The sequence below is a fragment of the Castor canadensis genome, chromosome 5, assembly GCF_047511655.1.
Source record: "Castor canadensis chromosome 5, mCasCan1.hap1v2, whole genome shotgun sequence".
Taxonomy (NCBI): domain Eukaryota; kingdom Metazoa; phylum Chordata; class Mammalia; order Rodentia; family Castoridae; genus Castor; species Castor canadensis.
In genome coordinates this window covers 181,563,789-181,583,376 of record NC_133390.1, presented here as the reverse complement: position 1 = coordinate 181,583,376, position 19,588 = coordinate 181,563,789, and the positions used below count along the sequence as shown (strand labels likewise).

Genomic DNA, 19,588 nt, shown 5'->3' with positions numbered 1-19,588 from the left:
CGCGGCGGAGCCGGGAGCCGCCCGCAGCCGGAGCCCGCTCAGTGCGCCATGGAGCTCCGGGGCCCCGGGGCGCCGCCGCCGCCGTCGCTGCCGCTGCTCCTGCTGCTCCTGGGGACCGGCCTTCTGCCCGGTAAGTTGCGAGGCGCTGAGCCGGACCCTTTCGCCTGGATCCGGGGCTCGGGACCCCAGAGTCAGAGAAGGGGAGGCTCCGGGCTGCGGTGCCAAGCCGCGGGTACGCGCAACGGGGCGACCACGGAGACTCCCTGCTTTGGACCCTCCTGCGGCGGGCTGAGCGGCTGAGCAAGGAGTCAACCTCCCGGGACCGGGAGAGAGGTTTGGGTGGGGGGATCTGAGGGGTTCGGGTTGAATTTCCAGAGCTGGACCCAGAACCTCCAACTTGGTTAGGGGCGGGGCCCATCTAGGGGGGCCCATCCACCGGCTAAATTTCCCAACAGACCCTTCCTGTCTGCTCCTGGTTTCGGGGATTGGCGGTGGCTCTGCCCTTGGAGGCCCCAACCCCACTTTTCTTGCTCCTCCAGTCCCCCTCTACCTCCCACCCTCTGGGCGTGCACCTTGTGCCCCACTAGGTTCAGGGGCTTCCTGCAGGGAATTTAACCCTGGGCCTCCTCCGTGAGGAGCAGGCTGTACCTTACTGGCCAAAGGGACCAGAAAAAACAGGGCTTTAGCTGGAGCCAAGGGTATTGGGTCTAGGACTGACCTAAGGTACTATCTGTGGCTCTCAGGTGAGCAGGACCCAGCCAAGAGCAAGGATCTCCCCTCCCCCATCCTCCCCCATGTCAGCCCCTTCCTTGATGCAGCCGCCAGGAGAAGCAAGGAAGCCCTTGACCTATGGGGGATGATGAGGGAGACGCAGAGGGGCTGGTGGTGCTGGGCTGAATGTACAACCCCCCCCCAGGCGGTAGAGTGGGACTCCTGCAGGACACCCAGCCTCAGGGCGCCTGTGGCTCTGAGGGTGCCAGATCTGTTGTCAGAGTGGGCACTGGAAGCCCCAGGCAATGGACGCGCTCCTCTGAGCACTAACTCAGGACTCCCGCAGTTCACAGGAAGCAGGCTCTGCCAGGTGGATCCTCCCCCTCCTTCCACATCTCCCCCGCTCTGCCTCTGCTGTAGTCACCCTTGTCCTTTGTCTTTGCTGGTCTTGGGAAATACATACAGCTCTTCCCTCTGAAGTCACTGACTGTGGGAAGACTTACCCACATCGGTGTTTATGGTGTTACTTGTCTGGTTTTGAGGTGAGGTGCAGGAAGGCCTGACCCAGCCCATAGGGTTTGGAAAGGTTTCCCCGAGGAAGTTATATTTACACCAGGGTGTGGGGGGGGTGCAAGGTGGGGAGCAAGATAGAGCACACCCCACTGCAGCAGTGGCACGTGCAAGCATCCCGAGGAGGGAGGTGATGTGTGTGAGAAACTGGAGGAAAGGGGACCTGGCGCAAAGCTGGAGGGGACAACCTGCACGGCCACCCACAGCCACCAGTTCTATCTGCCTCTGTGCTCCCACCTGCCTCCCCTGCAGCTTGCAGCATTGTGGAGACCCGGGCCCATGCAGAGGAGCGGCTCCTGAAGCGACTGTTTTCTGGTTACAACAAATGGTCCCGGCCAGTGGCCAACATCTCTGACGTGGTCCTCGTCCGCTTTGGCCTATCCATTGCCCAGCTCATTGATGTGGTAAGTGTGGAGGCGGCTTGGCTGTCACATGTGAGAGCTGGGTCACCCTGCCCACAAGGGCTCTGCAGGGGGGCTACTGGACAGGCAGAGGACACCACCCTGAGATGCAGGTGATCGTGTTCTCCTGTGGTTGCTGGCTAACGTTAGCCATCTGCTGTGGCCCACTGGACCCCAAAAGGTGTGTGTTCATTCCTGGCTGTGAGGAGGAGGGGTTGGTTCTGTCAGGCCGCCCTCTCCCCTGCCCACAGGAAAGCTGATGGCCACATTTTCTGCCGTCCACTGGACATTATTAGAAGCAAAGAAGAGAAAATGTCGAGGAGGGCCCTGCCCTGATCTTGAGCATTTGGTCTGCAGGGCTTTTGTTGTACCTCAGTGGGCAGGGGCGGTCACCGCAGTGCCACAGAGGCACCCCGCCTCCAGCTGGTCCTGGGAGCCCTGAGCGTCTGCTGGTCTGGAATGTAGGGTCTGGACAAATCTTTTTCACTTGGGGTGTATTTACTTTCCTGGTAGGGGTCTGAAGAGGCTGCAGTGAGGATACACAAGGTCCAGCCAGAGGCCCCTGTGGCCTGAGGAGCCTGGCGTGCAGAGGGCAATTGGAGACAAGGTCACAGCCCAGAAAAGCACACTCCCAGGCCTTGTGCATAGCAGAGATATTCAGTTACACACCCATCATTTCCTGGTCAGGCTCAGCTACTCCCTGTGGAGTCCTTTGGGAGTCCTGCTGGGTAAAGGTGCACAGCCTGGGGAGCCTACCCTGAGTTTCAGCAGCACCCAAGGCTCTGCCCATCATACTGGGCCTTGGAGCATGGGATTCAGCCTGGCTTGGAGGACATTGGCCAGGAGGTGTAGCCAAGAGGAGAGGTCACAGGCCATCTGGTTGGAAAGACTCAAGCTTCCATTCTGGGACCCAGCACACTAGTTCCAGCTCTTTCCAGGGATGGAGCCTGAATCTGGGGAGGAGGAACCATTGCTCCAGGGGCCAAAGGCCCACCCACTCCTACCAGGATTATCCTGGGGTCTGCAGTGAGGGGAGGAGTTGGTTCCAGGCTGGCACTGTGCATATTGGAGGACCTTTGGCCACCCTAGTGTGCTTACCTGACGTGGGCTGAGAGCAGCCTCACCATCTCAGGCTGTAGGCAGCATCCCAGAAATCGTGGTGATCTTTGGCTTGTTCAGAGATGGTCACTGACACCTCTGCCTTCAGGTATCCTGGAACTGGCTCTTGAATGGCTCCTACAGTGTCCCTGGCTGAGGCCCAGCCACAGGACGGTGCCAGACACACAGGCTCCATCAACCTGCTGAGATTTGCAAAGTGGTGGTGGGCAGAAGCAGTCATTGGTGACTGCTAAGGCTCTGGGTCTGCTGCCACTGCCTGGCCTCTCCCCAGAGCTCATCCTGCTTACTCAGGTGCTCCTTGGCTGCAGCACCCCAGTTTCCCCAGGAGACCCTGAGGCCCAGAGAACACCCAGCACCGAGGCTCCCATGAGGGACTCAGTTCCTGGCCCTGCCCTCTGCCTTGAAGCTGGCAAAGGATACAAGTGAATATGCACCCACATGTACACAGCCTCAACACCGGCCTAAGGCTGCTGGCCATGCTGGTGGGATGGAAGGGGCTGCCTTGTGTCTGGCCCATTCTACATGTCCCACCAGGGTCTGAGATCCAGGCATTCCCACCCTGTTGTCCGGTTCGCCTGTGCCCCCTCGACTCCTGGAGGGGAGGGTGCTGCCATGTGTGAGGATGCACACCTGGCGCTGGCTACAGAGGCTATGGAATCCCCAGAGATGCTGAGTCCTTGTGAAATGTGTTGGAGAGCACAGTGACCCATGTGCCGGCTCCAAGGCACCTGGGGAGCGACGCAAGGGGGCTGGGCAGGATGCTAAGGCAAGACGGCCCAGCCCAGCCACCGTAAGGCTTGTTTGGAGGGCCTTGGAGTTCCCACGGGTGGGGCAGGCATTCCATGCCCAGTAACCTTGGATATGCAATGAGGTCGTGCAAGGACAAGGTTGTAAGGTGATGGGGTTGTGAAGACGGCACAGGGTAGCAGGTGCACTGAGGCCAGGCAGAGGGCTATGTGTTCTGCTCCACATTGGACCCACTCGGCATCCTGCCAGTGAAGGAACTTGCTCAGGCAGCTGGGTGACCAGCTCTGCTGGAGGGAACCCAGGACTGAGCCTGGGTGCCCAGGGGGTGTGGCCCGCCCCCGGACCAGCCAGTGATGCTTCCTTAGGACCCAAACACCCTCCCCATTTTAGGCAAGGTATCTTCCCTCCAGGGGTCAGGAGCTAAAGTGGCTCTCACTGGACCCCTGTTTGCCCTGTTCTGGGGCTGAAGAGGGGAAGCTGGCCATCAGAGGTGGGAGGGGCCTCCTCACTCAGGACACTGCCCAGTGCCGAGTGCCCCAGGCCAGACCCCTCTGCTCTCCAAGCGAGTCCAGTGCTGCTCCTCCAGATCATGGCTGGGTAGTCCACAGGCCCCTGCTGGATGCCAAGCGGGCATGGTGTGGTTAGGCCGCCTGGGTGGTCATTCAGCACCCACAGGACTGTAAGGATCCCGGGCCCTTCCTGTTCCCACAGATCCCTGCACCCTCACTTTCTCCAGAAGGTCCCAACTCCTCCTAGGATCTGACTGTCCCCAGAGCACAGGTCTCAAGTCTGTTCCTCCTCATCAGGAATGTGACAAAGGGGAAATCAAGGCAAAAGAGAGGGAGGGTGAGTCAGGATAGTAGCTACAGGACCTCAGAGGGCATGTGGTCCACTCCTTGGCTGGACTGGTGGCCACACAGTGACCTTGGGTCAAACCAGCCAGGGCCTCTTGATTCCACCCTCCCTGGGCCGGTAATAGTTTAGTCATGGCTGCCCAGGCCAGCAGATGGGACCCACTCACACCAGGGTGACTGTGGTGGTTGCTTGGAGTGCATGCTCTTGGGGCTCATCTGCTGGGAGCAGAAAGGAAGCAGTACAGGTGGGGGGGGCCATCAGGTGTCTGGGAAGGAGGCTGAACCTACAGGCAGCCAAGAGCCCGAGCTGGAGTGGAGCAGGTGTGTGTAACATCAGCCAAATCTTGTCACCAGTTTCCTTCTAGGAAGGTTCCAGGGCCCTTGTCTCTGTTCCTAAGATACCACAGGCTGCCACCCTGGGCCAGGAAGTCTCCAGGAATGAGGTGCTCACTCCCTTCTGAGGAGTTTGGCTGTAGATAAGGAGACTCAGGGTCAGAGAGGGAGACGGGGTGGGGGTGGATCCTATCACCAAGGACAAATCTTGAGTCCTCTTCTTGCTTATGTCCTAGGATGAAAAGAACCAGATGATGACAACGAATGTATGGGTGAAGCAGGTGAGTGGGAAGGGGCCTCCCCACCCAGTCCCGCAGCTCGCATCCCCTCACGACCACTTCTTGTCCCTATCCAGGAGTGGCATGACTATAAGCTGCGCTGGGACCCCAGAGACTACGAGAATGTCACCTCCATCCGCATCCCCTCCGAGCTCATCTGGAGGCCAGACATTGTCCTCTATAACAAGTGAGCCCCTGGGACCCTGGGGGCTGGGGCTGGGCCTGAGCCCAGCGAGGAGGATGCAGGCCTGCATCGAGTCTGAGAGCACTCCAGACACTGAGGTCCGAGCATCAAGAGTGGCCGCTAGCCACTCTGGGGCACTGGTCCTGCCCGTCCTGACCCTGGGGACCTCCCCCTGGTTCCTTCTGTTTGCCTCCAAGGACAGGGAATGGGTCAAACCTCTGCCTTGGTGATGACCGCACGCCCTGGAGCCACTTTGTCCAGGCTGCAGTCATTTCCACAACCAGTGCTCTACCCGGCCATATGCACTTCACCTTCAGGAGCACCCTGCAGGCCACAGGGAGGAGGAGGAGGCAGGGGACAGCTGCCCATGGGCACTGCCTCTGCCCTTCTCAATCCCGCCCCTGTGGCTGTGCCCCTGGGGCATTGTGCCAGTTAGCAAGCCTTGCCCCTCTGCCCTGAGTACACAGCCTGTCATAAGGCTCCTGGGGGCTGAGCTGGAGTCTGGTCATGGAGACAGCTTGCCATGCTAGGGAACTGGCTGGCATTTCCAGGAGTGGACTGCATCAGGGGTTGGCCTCCAGAGGACTGGGGTTCTCACACTTGTCCTTCAAATAGACTCTTGCTGGGGTGCTGAACCAGGAGCAGCCCACTCTCTGAGCTGAATCCCAGCACCGATTCTGCAGTTGCACTTAGGACCTGAGCAGGCAGTGGTTCCTGCATTGCTTTCAACTAAAGCAAATGGAAGCCCCTCCACCCCCTGGGCCCAGCCATCTGCCCACAGCCCCTTTCAGACCCTGGGGTGTCTGCCTGACCTACAAACATCCCTATTTGAGTAAGAATGATTGTGTTCCCCTTCCTACTTAATTGAAGGCAGTAATGCAGTGATGGTTGCAGGCTCGCTGTGGAAGGGGTTGCAGTTGGTTTTTCCAGGACGCATTAAGGTTGGTGGGGTGAGAAGGCATGTGGTCAGTGTCTCCCATCCTGGAAATCCTCTGCTTTCCACAATCATCCAGTCTGAGCCTGGAGCCCTGGAAATTTTCTCAGTCACCTGGCCCTTTGGGGGCCCAAACTCAATTTGTCCATCATTCACCCCTGGGATCCTATACTTATTTAACCCGTGAGGACATTTGCAATCCAGGAAGGACACAAACTCCCTGGAGATGGGGGTAGGGGGAGGGAATTGGGCCAGGCAGGTCTGGGAACTTATAAACAGCGCCAGGAACCAAATCCCCAGGGATGGAGCTCACGGAGTCACCTTGCCTTGTCACTTTTGTCTCTCCTCCCTGCTGGGACCTGTGGGAGTAGTGGATCCTGCTTCTCTGCAGGCTGAGGCTAGTGCTTGAGACTCTGTCTAGACAGGGCCTTGGACTGTGAGGGAGAAAGGACCCTGACACTGATGTTGAGGTCTGACCACAGACACTAAAGAGGCCTGTTTCCAGGGGTGACCAACAGCTGCTAGCCAGGTGATCAGTCACGCTGCTATATAGGGGGAGGCCCCAGGTCTTCTGTTGTCTTGGGGACTCCCTTGGCTGGGGCCCCCACTGTGCCCTTGGAGCTTCCTCAAGATTGGAGCCCAGGAGTCCCCAGGCAGGCAGAAAGAGGGTCTCCCTCACCTGTGGAATGCAGGGTCAAGTGGGGCTTGGGGCAAGACACAGGGCCTCCCCCAAACACACATTGCATGAGCTCAGAATGGGGTCCTGTTGGATGGTTCAGCCCAAGCATCCATTCAACTCCAGCTTCCTTGGGGTGGTGTGTGGGTCCAGAAGCTGTAGGGGGCACTCCCTCTGCTCCCCTCACAGCCAGCCTGTGCAGTGCTAATGCTCAGTCCTGGTCTATGCTTGACTCCTTGTTCCAAGTCCCGAGAATAGTGTTAGCAGTCTTCCAGGGACATTTCTCTAGATCCTGTAGGAAGAAGAAAGTAGCCAGAACCACTGTGCTATGTGTGCATTTAGCCCTGTGGGCTCCACCATCACTGCTTCTGCAACTGGAGCCTCCCAGGCGTGTCTTGTGGAAACGCATGTCCAAAGTCAGGTGGAAGGAGATGGGCCTGCACTGCTGCCCTTCGTTGGGGAGGTGGAGGGAGGAGTTCCTCAGGGAGAGCACTCGAGGACATCGCAGACCCAGGCAGAAGGAGGGTGAGAATCCCAGATCCAGCAGCTGGGGCTGTGGAAGGGCGTCACTACTGTGAGTGAGCCCTGGAAGAGCCCCTGCATATCTGAGGACACACTGCTAGTTAGTTTAGCCACTCATGTCCTCCCTACAGAAGGTTCTCTGAGTGAGGGATTCGCTCACTTGCATGTGAGAATTTTAATTTGTGCCTCAAAGGGGCTAGGCTTTGATTTTTGGAAAGATGGGTCTGGGAGAGGGAAGCAAAAACCAGAGCCGAGTTCCACACTACTGAAATGTACTGCAAGATCCGCCCCCGCACACCCGGAGGGAACCTCGGCTTCTGCGGAAGCCAGAGCCAGGCTGTGCCAGGCCAGGACCTCATTGGGATGCTTGTAAGGTGCAGCTTCTGCGGTTTCTCCTTCCATATGCAGTGCAGCCCCTGGAGAGACAGCCAGTTGCGCTAGCCCAAGACAAGTTAACCAGCAGAGGACCGGGCTTGGTACCAACTGAGATCATGGGGGCTGAGGTCTCTGCAGCCTGTGGGTGGTGCTCCAGGAATAGGGCTGGCAAGTGAGGGGAGGTTCCTGAGGGCCCCGGCTAGCAGCCATGGCACCGCGACTGGACAGGATCTAACGGGTTGTGGCCAGGAGTGCTGGGTCCACTGGCAGATGAAACCTAGAGGAGCAGGGCCCCTTCTGCCCAAGGACCTTGAGAGGCCCTGGTGGGAGATGGAGGCTGGTAAAGGAATGGATCAAGGGTCCTGGGGACTGAGCAAACAGAAGGCGCCAGAGCCCATGACTCAGGGCTGTGCTGTCCTCTGGTGCTGAGACCATTGTGTTGCACGATGGCGCCGTTAGCAGGGGATGTAATTGGGTTCAGAGAGCTCATTAGCTTTGGAACAAGGCTTCCCATCATCGTTTCTGAGCCAAGTTGGCAGAGCCTTCCCAGAGGGGCTGGGGTTTTGGCTGCTGCTTCTGGTGTCTGGGGACACTACCCCACAGTCAGGGGGTTCATCCTGGGCCTTGTGGGGAAACTGAGGTGAGAGAGTAGCATACTGCAGCCCAGGTTCCACAGGACACACGGGGTGGGGCTGGGCACTTCTAGCTCTAGGGGGAGAGCCGGGAATCCAGTGGGGCTGATAACCAGGGGCCGAGAAAAGCCTACGGGTGTCATTGAATTCCCACCATGGACAGATTGAGGCATAATGTCGCTGTTTGGGAGGCCCAAGGCTGAGACCCTGCAGCTCTGCCACTAGGAAGAGGGCCCAAGGGATAGTAGTCCCTTGCTCTGTTGCCCAGGACACCAACATCTCCTGAAGCAGAGGGAGAAGCAGGAGGTCAATGGTCAGATACTGGCCCTGGAATCAGACAACTCAAGGTCGTGTCCTGCCCATGTGTCCTGCCCAGTGGTGCAGCCACCATCCTTGCTGCTGGGCCTGCAGCAAGCATCCTCATCCTTGCCTGCAGGGAGGTGGCCTTCATGTCCCTGCCTACTGGGCCACCAGTGACAGAAGGTAGCAGCTGAGGCCCCACTCTGAGTTTGTGCCCAGCCCAGCAGGGGGTGAGGCAGTGGCACTGGGAGGTCCCTTGTACAGCCCTGCATTCTGCCATTTTCAGTCTGTGGACCCCAGTGTGGACAAGGTGAGCAGAGAAGCCCACTGACCTCCAGCAAGACTGTACTTCCTAGGAGGGGCCAGAGGAGCAGCTGTTTAGACCAGGACCTCCTTGACCTCCACCAGGGAACAAAAGTGCATGGGCCAGCCCCCTCTGCTCCTGGAGGATGGGCACTCCTGCTCCCAGGAACAGAGGGAGATGGGTCCAGCAGTGCCCATCCTTCAGGAACAGTGGGACATAGGCCCACTTGCTCTGTCCTCATGGACACACACTCCACACAGGGGCCATCTATCCTTCAGGGACCTCCAGGCTGCCTGCTAGTGCACTGTAGGGCCAGTTCCAACTCCAGGACTGAGGAAGATAAGGGTTCGTATGTCCCTTCCGTGCTCACAATGCTTAGGCAGTGGCCATGGGAAGCCAGGATGAGAAGTTCCTCTGTTGCCTCACGCACAAAGGCACCATGGTGTCCCAGTGCCTGCTTTGCCCTGAGGTGCAGGTGTTTGGAGGCAGTGGAGCTGGAGACTGGCCCCGCACACAATAACCACCAGCAGTAATGAATGCTGCTCCTCACACTGAGCTGGGCGCGGCTCGTCCCTCCCGTGTTCTCTAAACCACGTGCCATCTGCACTTGGGTGATAAGCCAAGACACAAAGGTGGATGAGGGCCCAGGGCCATGTGTCACACCCCACAGAACCCTGTGCTCTGTGGTGGCTGGCGGAGTCCCCAGGTGAGGCTGTGAGACCTGCTGTGCGGGAACATGCCATATGCAGGCATGGGGGTGTCGAAGCACAGGTCTGTGTGGGCCTCACCCCGCTCCTTCTCCCTCTTCCTGCCTAGTGCGGATGGAGACTTCGCAGTCACCCACTTGACCAAGGCCCACCTCTTCCATGACGGGCGGGTGCAGTGGACCCCCCCAGCCATCTATAAGAGCTCCTGCAGCATCGATGTCACCTTCTTCCCCTTCGACCAGCAGAACTGCACCATGAAGTTTGGATCCTGGACGTACGACAAGGCCAAGATTGACCTGGTGAGTATGCACAGGCGTGTGGACCAGCTGGATTTCTGGGAGAGCGGGGAGTGGGTCATCGTGGACGCCGTGGGCACCTACAACACCAGGAAGTATGAATGCTGTGCTGAGGTGTATCCCGACATCACCTATGCCTTCATTATCCGTCGGCTACCGCTCTTCTACACCATCAACCTCATCATCCCGTGCCTGCTCATCTCCTGCCTCACCGTGCTGGTCTTCTACCTGCCCTCCGAGTGTGGCGAGAAGATCACGCTGTGCATCTCGGTGCTGCTCTCGCTCACCGTCTTCCTGCTGCTCATCACCGAGATCATCCCGTCCACGTCACTGGTCATCCCGCTCATCGGCGAGTACCTGCTCTTCACCATGATCTTCGTCACGCTCTCCATCATCATCACCGTCTTCGTGCTCAACGTGCACCACCGCTCGCCGCGCACGCACACCATGCCCGCCTGGGTGCACAGGGTCTTCCTGGACATCGTGCCACGCCTGCTGTTCATGAAGCGGCCATCTGTGGTCAAGGACAACTGCCGGCGGCTCATCGAGTCCATGCACAAGATGGTCAACGCCCCACACTTCTGGCCTGAGCCAGAGGGGGAGCCCAACGTCCTGAGTGATGCCCACAGCCGAGGCCTGTCACCCACCCCATCCTTCTGTGTCCCCCTGGACACACCGGTTGAGTCCCAGCCTCCCTGCAAGTCACCCTCTGATCAGGTCCCTGCTGTGCAGACCCCAGAGGCCAAGAAGGCCAGCCCGTGCCACTCGCCTGGTCCCTGCGACCCACCCAACAGCACTGAAGCCCTGGGGCTCGCCAAAGCTAGGTCTCTGAGTGTCCAGCACATGTCCAGCCCCTGTAAAGCAGCTGAGGGTGGTGTCCGGTGCCGGTCTCGGAGTATCCAGTACTCTGTTCCCCGAGATAGCCCTGCCTCCCTGGCTGACAGCCACCCAGCTGGCTCCCCCGCTTCCCTGAAAGCCAGTTTGGCCAAGGTCCCACCCCCAGACCAGCCCTCTCCATGCAAATGCACGTGCAAGGAGCCATCCCCCGTGTCCCCAGTCACCACTGTGCTCAAGGCCCGAGGTACCAAAGCACCGCCCCGGCACCTGCCCCTGTCACCGGCCTTGACGCGGGCAGTCGAGGGTGTCCAGTACATTGCAGACCACCTGAAGGCAGAAGACACCGATTTCTCGGTAAGTCCCTGTCCGTAGCTGTGTCGAGGAGGTGCCCCTGGCCCTAGTGAAACCAGCAGATGCCTTCTGTTTCCAGCACCTGATCCAGAAACCCCGGCCCCGGACTGTGGCTGCTCACCTTTGGGACACGTAGCGTGGCTTTTGCTCAGCAGCCTGGGCTGAGCTGTGGTAAAGCAGGGCAGGTGACCCAGAGTAGATGGTAGACGGTAGCTTGAGGTGCTGCCCCTTCAGGCATCGGGACTTCTGAGCCCTGACGGGCACACATGGTGCGGGCAGGCAGTTAGCACTGTCCCTCCAGCACCCATGATGTCTTCCTTGTGGCATCTCTGGACTGTTGCTGGCCACTGGGAGGTACTGCTCAGCCATGCCTGGGTGATGGGCAGGGGCTTACACTCGCCTTCCCCAAAACACAGCAAAGTTGCTGCTGACTCTGACCTGTAGCCCTGAGCACAGCCCTCCACACACCCCTCCTACCTGAAGAGGGGCAGGTGTCTGGGCCCCAGGATGGGTGAGAGGGGCCAAGAGAAGATTGTCAGGACTCTCAGGAAGAAAGAGAGTTGGGGTCTGAGACACAGCCATACAGAGAGTCATGGGGAGGGGGCAGAACACTACCCAGATGCAAGGTCCTCAGGGGCCTGGGGACCTTAGAGAGTGGGTCCTGGGTTGGTCTACCCCCACCCACCCTTCATGCTCCAAGTGTCAATTGGACAGCGGTCCGAGGAATGGCTGTGTGCCTCTGCAAATGTCAGCTCCTGAACCAAAGCAGCTCCTGCACTTTTACACACAGCTAGGGTTCTGGCAGGTGCTGGGCCCAGTTCTGGTCATTGTTCCTCTTTCCTTCTGTGTTTGTCTTCTTGGCACAGGTAGGGGGACTCCAGGCCCAGGTTCTTAGCTCAGACAAAGCTGAGACCCAGGATCCCTGGGGCCTGTGAGGTGATCCAAATGAGCCCCAGTCAGCATAGATGGGGAGGAATGGGCAGGGGAGGTCCAGTCTAGCCCAGCCTGGACCCTCGGCTGTGTCAGCCTGTTATAGCTGACATTGCTGTCCACTTGGCATTTGTCCTTCACATTGGTCTTGTCCTCACTGGGCACCTACCTCCATCCTTGGAAGTGTTGTTCCTCTTGGGGACCCTCATTTGCTCTTCCTCGCCTTCCTTCCCCATGTGTCTAGCTTCAGCCCTCCTGACATAAGCCTCCTGGGGGTAAGTCAGCCCTAGAGAAACAGGGGGCTGGTGTCCCATAATCCAAGCAGTGTATCACTGCCCCTCAGAGTCACCCCCACTGAGTCCCATGGCTACAAAGCCATTCTGTGGGTCTCCAGAAACTTTTGGGTCACAGAGACCTCCTGGGGAGAAGCTGATTCTGGGACCATGTCTTGCTGCAGCTCTGGAAACAAAAATGGCTCCCAACTTGTGATGTAAGGGAGCAGGTCACTGAGGAACGAGAGATGCCATTGGAAGTATAATTCAAACCAGCGAGGTGTAGTGGGTCACACTTGCAATCCTGGCTACTTAGGAGGCAGAGATGGAAAGGATCAAGGTTGAAGGTCCGCTTGAGCAAAAAGTTAGCAAGATTCCATCTCAACCAACAAACCAGGTATAGTGGTTCCCATCTGTGATCCCAGTTATGAGAGAGGCTATACATAGGAGGATTGAGGTCTGAGGCCAGCCCTGGGCAAAAAACCAAGACCCTACCTGAAAAATAACTAAAGCAAAATATGAACTGAGGTTATGGCTCAAGTGGTAGAGTGTCTGCCTAGCAAGCAGGAGGTGCTGAGTTCAAACCCCTGTATTCCAAAAAAAAAGGTTAGGCAAAGTCCTCACAAAAGCAGGACATTCTCAGCACAGAGTCCTCTGCTGCCACTGATCTGCTATGGCTGCTGGGAAGCAAGATGACTTCACAGGGACAGAACTGGAGCCTGCAGGGGGTTTTGCTTTTCATCTCTGAGATGGGCTGGAGCCCCAGGCACAGAAGGGAGAAGGGGCTGCCTGCTGCTTGCCGTTCCTGGGAGGGGCTCTTTATTTAGAAGTGACCCCATTAGTTCTGAGGTTTTCTGTAAGTAAACACCCATTTAGGCTTGTTTTAAAACCTGTGATTATCTTGAAAAATCAGGACAGATCGGGGCAGCTAAACCCTACCCCTGGCCCAGGTCTCCTAGGCCTGCTTGTCCCTCAACTGACTTGAGCCCTGCCAGCCACTTCCTCTTCCAGCCACTCACATGTCTTCAGCCCAGCTGGGCCAGGGCACCTGCTCATGGTCCATTCAAAAGGCAGCTCTGATGAAGCCAAGTGGTTATCCAGGCCCTTTAGGACAAGAGACCATGCACACTGCAGGACAGTGGAGTGGGTCAGGGCAGCAGTGTGAATGGTGGCCAGCCTGCCCAAGGAGCAAGGCGAGGGCTGTGGGCAGGGGCAGGCTCCAGAATGCTCTAGCTCTGGGCCTAGCAGCCCTCCTAAGCCTTTCTCCTGGGAGGCACCCTGGGAAGTAGCCATCCTGCACTAGTCCTAGGAGGGGCAGGAGCCTGGGCTGGGGTCCATTCTGTGGGGTCCACAGAGGAACTGGGTAGATGGATCCCTTGGCCACTGGCGCCTCAGTGTCCCCTTATGTCGTGGGACAGTCCAAGCAAGGGCTGACTGACCACAGATGGTAGACTATGCTTCATAATTCTGACCGCCACCATCCACTCTCTGTCCCTGGCTCCTGGCAACGCTGTTCCTGCCCAGAGCCTGTGCTGGCCTGTGAGCGCCTGCTGGGGGCAGGAGAGCAAGTATGGACAGTCAGGCCTCTGCCCTTGCTTGTGAGACCTTGTCCACTGGGGAGCTGGGGTTGGGGGGGTTTCTCCTTAGCGATGGGCCCCAGTACCCAGCATGCTCCTAGGCCAGGGATTCTGGTCAGCAGCTTTTGACATCTGCACATGAGGAGGTGGACTAGGCCTCTTTGGTGCTCCCACTTTAGCAAATTGAGTTTCATCACAAAGCCATCCAACCCCGTTCTTGCAAGTGCTGTGTCTGCCTCCTTCGAGTGCGTGCAGCCTTCTGGGCAGTGAGGGCAGCTGGGGACACCATGTGATCCCCTGGCCTCCTGTGGTGGTGCAGGTGGCAGGGAGCTCTGCTGTCCGACGTCAGGATTCCACTCACGGGCATCTTAGATTTGGGCTTCAGAGAGGCCCAGGCTGTTCCACATGGAACTTAATGCCCAGTCCCTGCAGTAGCTTCTGGGTCACTGCCATGTGCTCCTCCCCTATTTGTCACCTCCCACAGGCATGTGTGCAGGCGTGTGTGCCTGATGGGAACACAACGCCAAGTTCCAGAAGGTTCTCTTCCTGCCTGCAAGGCCAAGGGTGAGGCTGGAGTGACCTCGTGTCTGTGTTTGCAGGTGAAGGAGGACTGGAAGTACATGGCCATGGTCATCGACCGTATTTTCCTCTGGGTCTTCGTCATTGTCTGCCTGCTGGGCACCGTGGGCCTCTTCCTGCCACCCTGGCTGGCCGGCATGATCTAGGGACAGAGCCAGCATGGCCCAGGCACCTGCAGGATGCAGCGGGGGCTGGGCTTGCACACCCCTGGTCCCCAGGGCTCTGTGGGGCCACACCACCTGCCAGTTGTCCCCCATTTTCTGAACCTGTCATGAAACACCTTGGAAAGAGACACTGCCTCCTGGAGCTGCAAGTCGGTGGTCAGGCTGCCCCAGGGACAGCCAACTGAGGGGCCGGAACATACATGGGCATGGTCCATCCTCAGGGTAGAGTCACACGGATTAAAGTTCCCCACTGAAGTTCATCCGGAGAAGGTGACATGTCAGCCTCCTGACCTAGAAGAGCAACACTCATCCTTATCTCAGCAGACAGCCAGGCGGTGGTCCCACAGGCCACAGGGCTTTGTCCTGTTTCAGTCCTCCATGTCCCTTGTCCCTGTGAGATCCAGCAGTCCAGGGCAGCCCCCACCCGCACCTGGCTGGCTTCACTGCTCTCCCCTAGAACATGCGCGGACACCAGGCTGACTGCTCTCTGAGCCATCAGGGGACAACTAACTTTATTCTCACTGGCCCAGCCCTGGTCCAGGCAGGTTCTACTTTGTGTAGCTTGGGGTGAGTTAGTGAGAACCCAAGTTCTGTGCTGCAGGGCTATACAGAGACAGGTCCCACTTGCAGGAGGATCGGGGTAGGCCCCCACTTGAGACCTTGGTCCCAGGAAGACAAGGCAAGTCACCAGGAGTCCAGGGTCACTGGAGCTCTGTGGCAAGTGATTCCCAGAGGACCAGTGAACCCCAGACTCCTGAGGGCACTTGTATTTTGGTATTTCCTAGGACCATGTGGGACCTGAGTAATGCCCAGGCATGGTTCTCCAGCCCTTGGGCTCTTCCCAGACACCACTGTGGGTTTCTGTCTCTGTGTACAGCCCAATAGACTTGAAGAAGGACTTCCTGTCCTGGTCACCATGTGAGGCCACAGTGCTCCTGAGTACAACTCACCCCAAAGACCTGCACCGTCCGGGCCAACAGGGACGGTGGGAAGCCTAAGACATGTTGTGGGGTGGGACACTCTAGAGCGTCCAGGCAGGCCAGTGCCATCTGACTCATCCTCTAGCGATCACAAACCAAGGAGTGTCACCCAGCTGTCTGCCTTGCCCGGAGAGGAAGACCTGAGGTGTTGCTCCCCCCAGATAGCATCAGGTACTCCCTGGAAGCCCTGTTGGTGGGACAGGGGCCAGTATAACACCTGCTGCTCCCAACTCTGAGATTCCAGGTGCCCAGAGGAGGCAGGGACGGGACAGCACAGCCCCAGCCCCTGGGAGGGGTAAGGAGTGATATCTGGGTTGGAGAAGATGCCCAGAGATAGTTCCTGTGTTTGGTCCTAGTCCTGCCTCTTCACAATCCCCTCCAGCCAGGGGTGGTCTTGGCAGGGGTGAGCCCCACACCCTCAGCCATCTTGTCCCTGGGTCCTGCAGCTGAGCTCCCCCTGGTCAGATCCTGGAGCAGGTGATGCTTGGAGTAGAAGAACAATTAGTGAAGTCTGGAGCCAACACACACCAAGTCCCAGTAGGTGCAGCTGCTGCCGTGGTACAACTTGCTGTTTTCCAACTGGATGGTGGTATCAGAACAAAGAGGGCCAGCATCGCCCACACCCACCCACCTGTGACAAACCTGCCTCTAAAACTGGGGCTATGGGTGCCAGTGAAAGGAGGGCCCTGAGTTGGAAGCCTGGAGTTCTCATTCCCGTGAGTGGATGTGGAGGGGGAGGTGCCAAACCCTGGATGTCCCCAGCCTCCTTTAGGCACAGAGGACCCCGCCTGCCCCGCCTTGCTTTGCACTGGCTCCCACAGGCCATCTGGGTCACTACTACCCCATCCCCCATCCTCACCCAGAGTCCCAGGATGTTGGGAGACACCCAGGTGGGGGATTTGATGCCAGCAACCAGGGGCGGGGTGGGGGTGGGGGACGCTGGCTTCAGATGTGAGCACTGTGAGATCTGCATTGCATAAGCAGATCCAGTGGCCAGATGTGCGGACAGCCGTGGAGCTGTGATGTTCTTTTCTGGGTCAGGAGAGGCAAATGGCTGGGACACTCCTGCCAGGTCAGCCTCCCGTCATCTAGAGAATACAGCGAAGGAAAGCAAAGGGGCTGCTTGCATGCTTGCCTCCAGTGCTGAGTTGTGGGTCTAGGTGAAATGTAATTGTGACAAATGCACGATCTGAGGACTCTGGGCCACTGAGTTTTCAGAAACAGGGTCAGACCCTCTGATGCTCAGTCATCATCCCCTGAAAGCTCCCGCCGTCTTGTCCCAGCCCCTCCCATGGGCACCGGCAGCTCAGACCGTGACCTGGAGGCTGACTGTGCTGACGGGTGGGTGCTGTAGGCCGAGGACTGGGCACTGGAGCCTTTGATGTCTGGCTCTTTGACTCCGTGTGGCCGTGCAGAGGCTCACTGCTGTCTGTGCTTGTCGGTTCTGAGCAGTGTTCTGTCTGAATAAACCAAGTCTCAGTGCTTGTCCATCAGCTGTAAATGCGCTTTGTTGTCAGTTTTCAGTTGTGAATCAAGTGTAGGTGTGTGCCTCCGTGTAAGCATGTGCTTTCATTTCTGTATTAATCGCCTTCCTTTGTTTTCTGTATGGTGTGCTGTCTTGTGGGGGCTTTTCAGAGCTTAGCTGCCCCTCCCAGCTTGCTCGTACATGTCTCCATGGCCAGTAGGCAATTTGCAGCCACATCTACCTCCTCGCCAAACTCACACCAGGCCAATATTTCCCTTCCCTGAATCAACCCAGGCCACCTACGAGGCAATTCGGGGCATCTCTGCAGACTGGTCACTCACACACTGCTTTCCTTGCGACCTGGCCTTCCCCACAGAAACCCCCGATGCTATGCAGGCTGCAGCCTCAGTCTTCCCTCACCCTTCCCACCTCCTGAGGGGCCTGCTACTTCGCTCTTCCCCACCCCCATGGTGGCCTGTCATGAGATCAGCCTCTCAAGCAGCCCTTAGCACCCTGTAAACTAAGACCGTGGTGCCAAGCCCTGCAGTCCATCCAGTGTGGGTGGTTTCTCCCCAGGGTACGAGGTAGCTTCACTGTTCCCCGCAGCTCCTGGACACTTGTGCTTTTCCACCAGAAATGTCCTGAAGCCCAGTGCTGAATGTCCTAGACCACCTCTGGTATCACACGTCCAGTGCCACCCACATGAATTGAGTTCTGTTGACACACAGCTACTCACATGTCCACCAGCTTTGCACGGCTGGTTTCCCTCCACAGCAGAACAGAGCAGTGGCCCACAAAGCAGGCCTCTTCCTGCCTGGCCTCCTCTGGAAGCACTTCGTTGGCCCCTGGTATATGCCCACAATGGCACACAAACTTGGACCATAGCAACGTGAGAATATCTCTGGGCTCTGGCTTGCTTTATTCTAGTCTCTTCTATTTCAAAGTGTAGAAGAATGCTGGTTGCAACCTTCCAAACTGATTTCTGCACCCACAGTTGGAAGCGCATTGCTCAGGGCATAATACCCAGTGGTGGAATTGTTTAGCTGCAGAGTTTGTATTGGGATTTAGAAGATAATGCAAAAAAGCTTTCCACACGCGTGTACCATTTACACTTCCACCGTCCACAGACAGGAACTCCCACTACCCTAATCCTGGCTGACATTTCTTGCTATTTGCCTGCCTGGCGGGGTGACACACACACACAGAAGGTGCATGACTCATCAAGACACCACTGTAGTAGATAGGACCTGCCATGTTACCAGCACCCAGGGATTCCCTTCCCAGAGGTCACCTCTCTCCATGGGCTGGCAGGTTGAATCCATCCTGTGGGGCACACTTCTGTGCCTGGCTTCCTTCCCTCAGCCTGTTGGGGCTTCATCCATCACTACATGCAGTCATGATTTGCGTGTGCTCACACAAAGCCTTTACCCATCCGTGCTCCTGGGGACCAGTGTCTGGCCTGCCCCAGCTGCTGTGAACAGGTCTTGGAGTCTGTACCCATGGCTTCCTATTGGACACAGATCCAGGGGCAGATGGCTCAGAGGTAGAAGGTGTCCTATGGTCAACTCCATCAGCTGTTGACGAACCATTTTCCAAAGGGGCCTTGACCTCCTTCTACCAGTCACTCCATCCCTATCAAAAGGTCTTAAATTTTGCCGGTCTGGTGGGACACGGTTCTCTCACTGCAGCTTGAGTCGCTGTTACTGCTGCGAAGGTGTGCATCTTACGTATTTACCTTACACAGCTGTCCTTCTGAAACATGCCTATGTCTTTGGTCAGAGTTTCCTGCCTTTACTATTGGTTTCTGATTCAGTTCTTTGGTAGTCAGAGAAATATCCTGTTTGATCAGCCCTTTCGAATTTCTCATACTTGTTTTCAGGCCCCGCACACGGTCTGTCTTGGGCCAGTGTCAAAAAAGAATGAGCATGTTTTCTGCTGTTTGGGGGAATCTTCTAGAAATGTCCAGGTCCAGCCAGGGGTCAGTAGTGCTCTCTGCCCTTGTTGATTTTCTGTCTGCTTTTTTTTTTCCCCTATGGATTCCTGAGGGACATTGATGTCCCTGGAGAACTGTCCTGGACCTGTTCCTCCCCCTTCCCGTTCTGTTCTTTTCTGCTTCACATGCACTTAGGACTGTCACATCCTCCTGAGGGGCTGCCCCTTCTGTCATGTGACAGCCCCTTGCTTTGAATCGAATGCTTCCTGGCAGGAACATGGGCCTTCCCAGCTGTCTTCTGACGGGGTATTCAGCTTCCAGCCTGTTACTTTAACTCACTTCTGCATGAGATGAATGCAACTTCCGGCAGACAGTGCACACCTCCCGCCCTGCCAGGACAAGACCCTTCCTTGGCCCCAGAGCAATTCATGTCCTTTGTAGCCAGCCCCCAAGAGGCCACCAGTCTGATTTCTCTCACTAGATCCTATCAGTGAAGTCTCTGTGTATCTGTGTCATTGTGTGTCATCTATCAGCCCTGTCCTTGTATCAATTGTCAT

The 19,588-nt window shown here is 57.4% G+C and overlaps 1 protein-coding gene across 3 annotated transcripts; it reads left to right on the top strand.

Moving 5' to 3' along the window:
• Window positions 1-8: 8 nt before the first annotated feature.
• Window positions 9-14,922, top strand: Chrna4 (cholinergic receptor nicotinic alpha 4 subunit). 3 transcript variants are annotated; one of them, XM_074075112.1, is made up of 7 exons: window positions 9-130; window positions 1,534-1,685; window positions 4,768-4,845; window positions 4,972-5,016; window positions 5,091-5,200; window positions 9,757-11,134; window positions 14,510-14,922. In XM_074075112.1, exons 1-7 carry the CDS (start codon window positions 49-51, stop codon window positions 14,633-14,635), a joined length of 1,971 nt encoding a protein of 656 aa, XP_073931213.1. In that variant the 5' UTR covers window positions 9-48; the 3' UTR covers window positions 14,636-14,922. The 3 variants fall into 3 exon arrangements, with proteins under 3 accessions (XP_073931213.1, XP_020029312.2, XP_073931214.1); XM_020173723.2 differs by lacking the exon at window positions 4,768-4,845; XM_074075113.1 differs by lacking the exon at window positions 9-130 and having other exon boundaries at window positions 1,552-1,685; window positions 4,757-4,845.
• The last annotated feature ends 4,666 nt before the right edge of the window (window positions 14,923-19,588 follow it).

What these genes read in the sequence shown, in the direction of transcription:
- Chrna4 (XM_074075112.1), top strand. Translation starts at nt 49, where the DNA reads ATGGAGCTCCGGGGCCCCGGGGCGCCGCCGCCGCCGTCGCTGCCGCTG. An exon ending in TTGCCCAGCTCATTGATGTG is followed by an intron (nt 1,686 to 4,767) that starts GTAAGTGTGGAG and finishes GTTTCCTTCTAG; the next exon opens with GAAGGTTCCAGGGCCCTTGT. An exon ending in CGAATGTATGGGTGAAGCAG is followed by an intron (nt 5,017 to 5,090) that starts GTGAGTGGGAAG and finishes GTCCCTATCCAG; the next exon opens with GAGTGGCATGACTATAAGCT.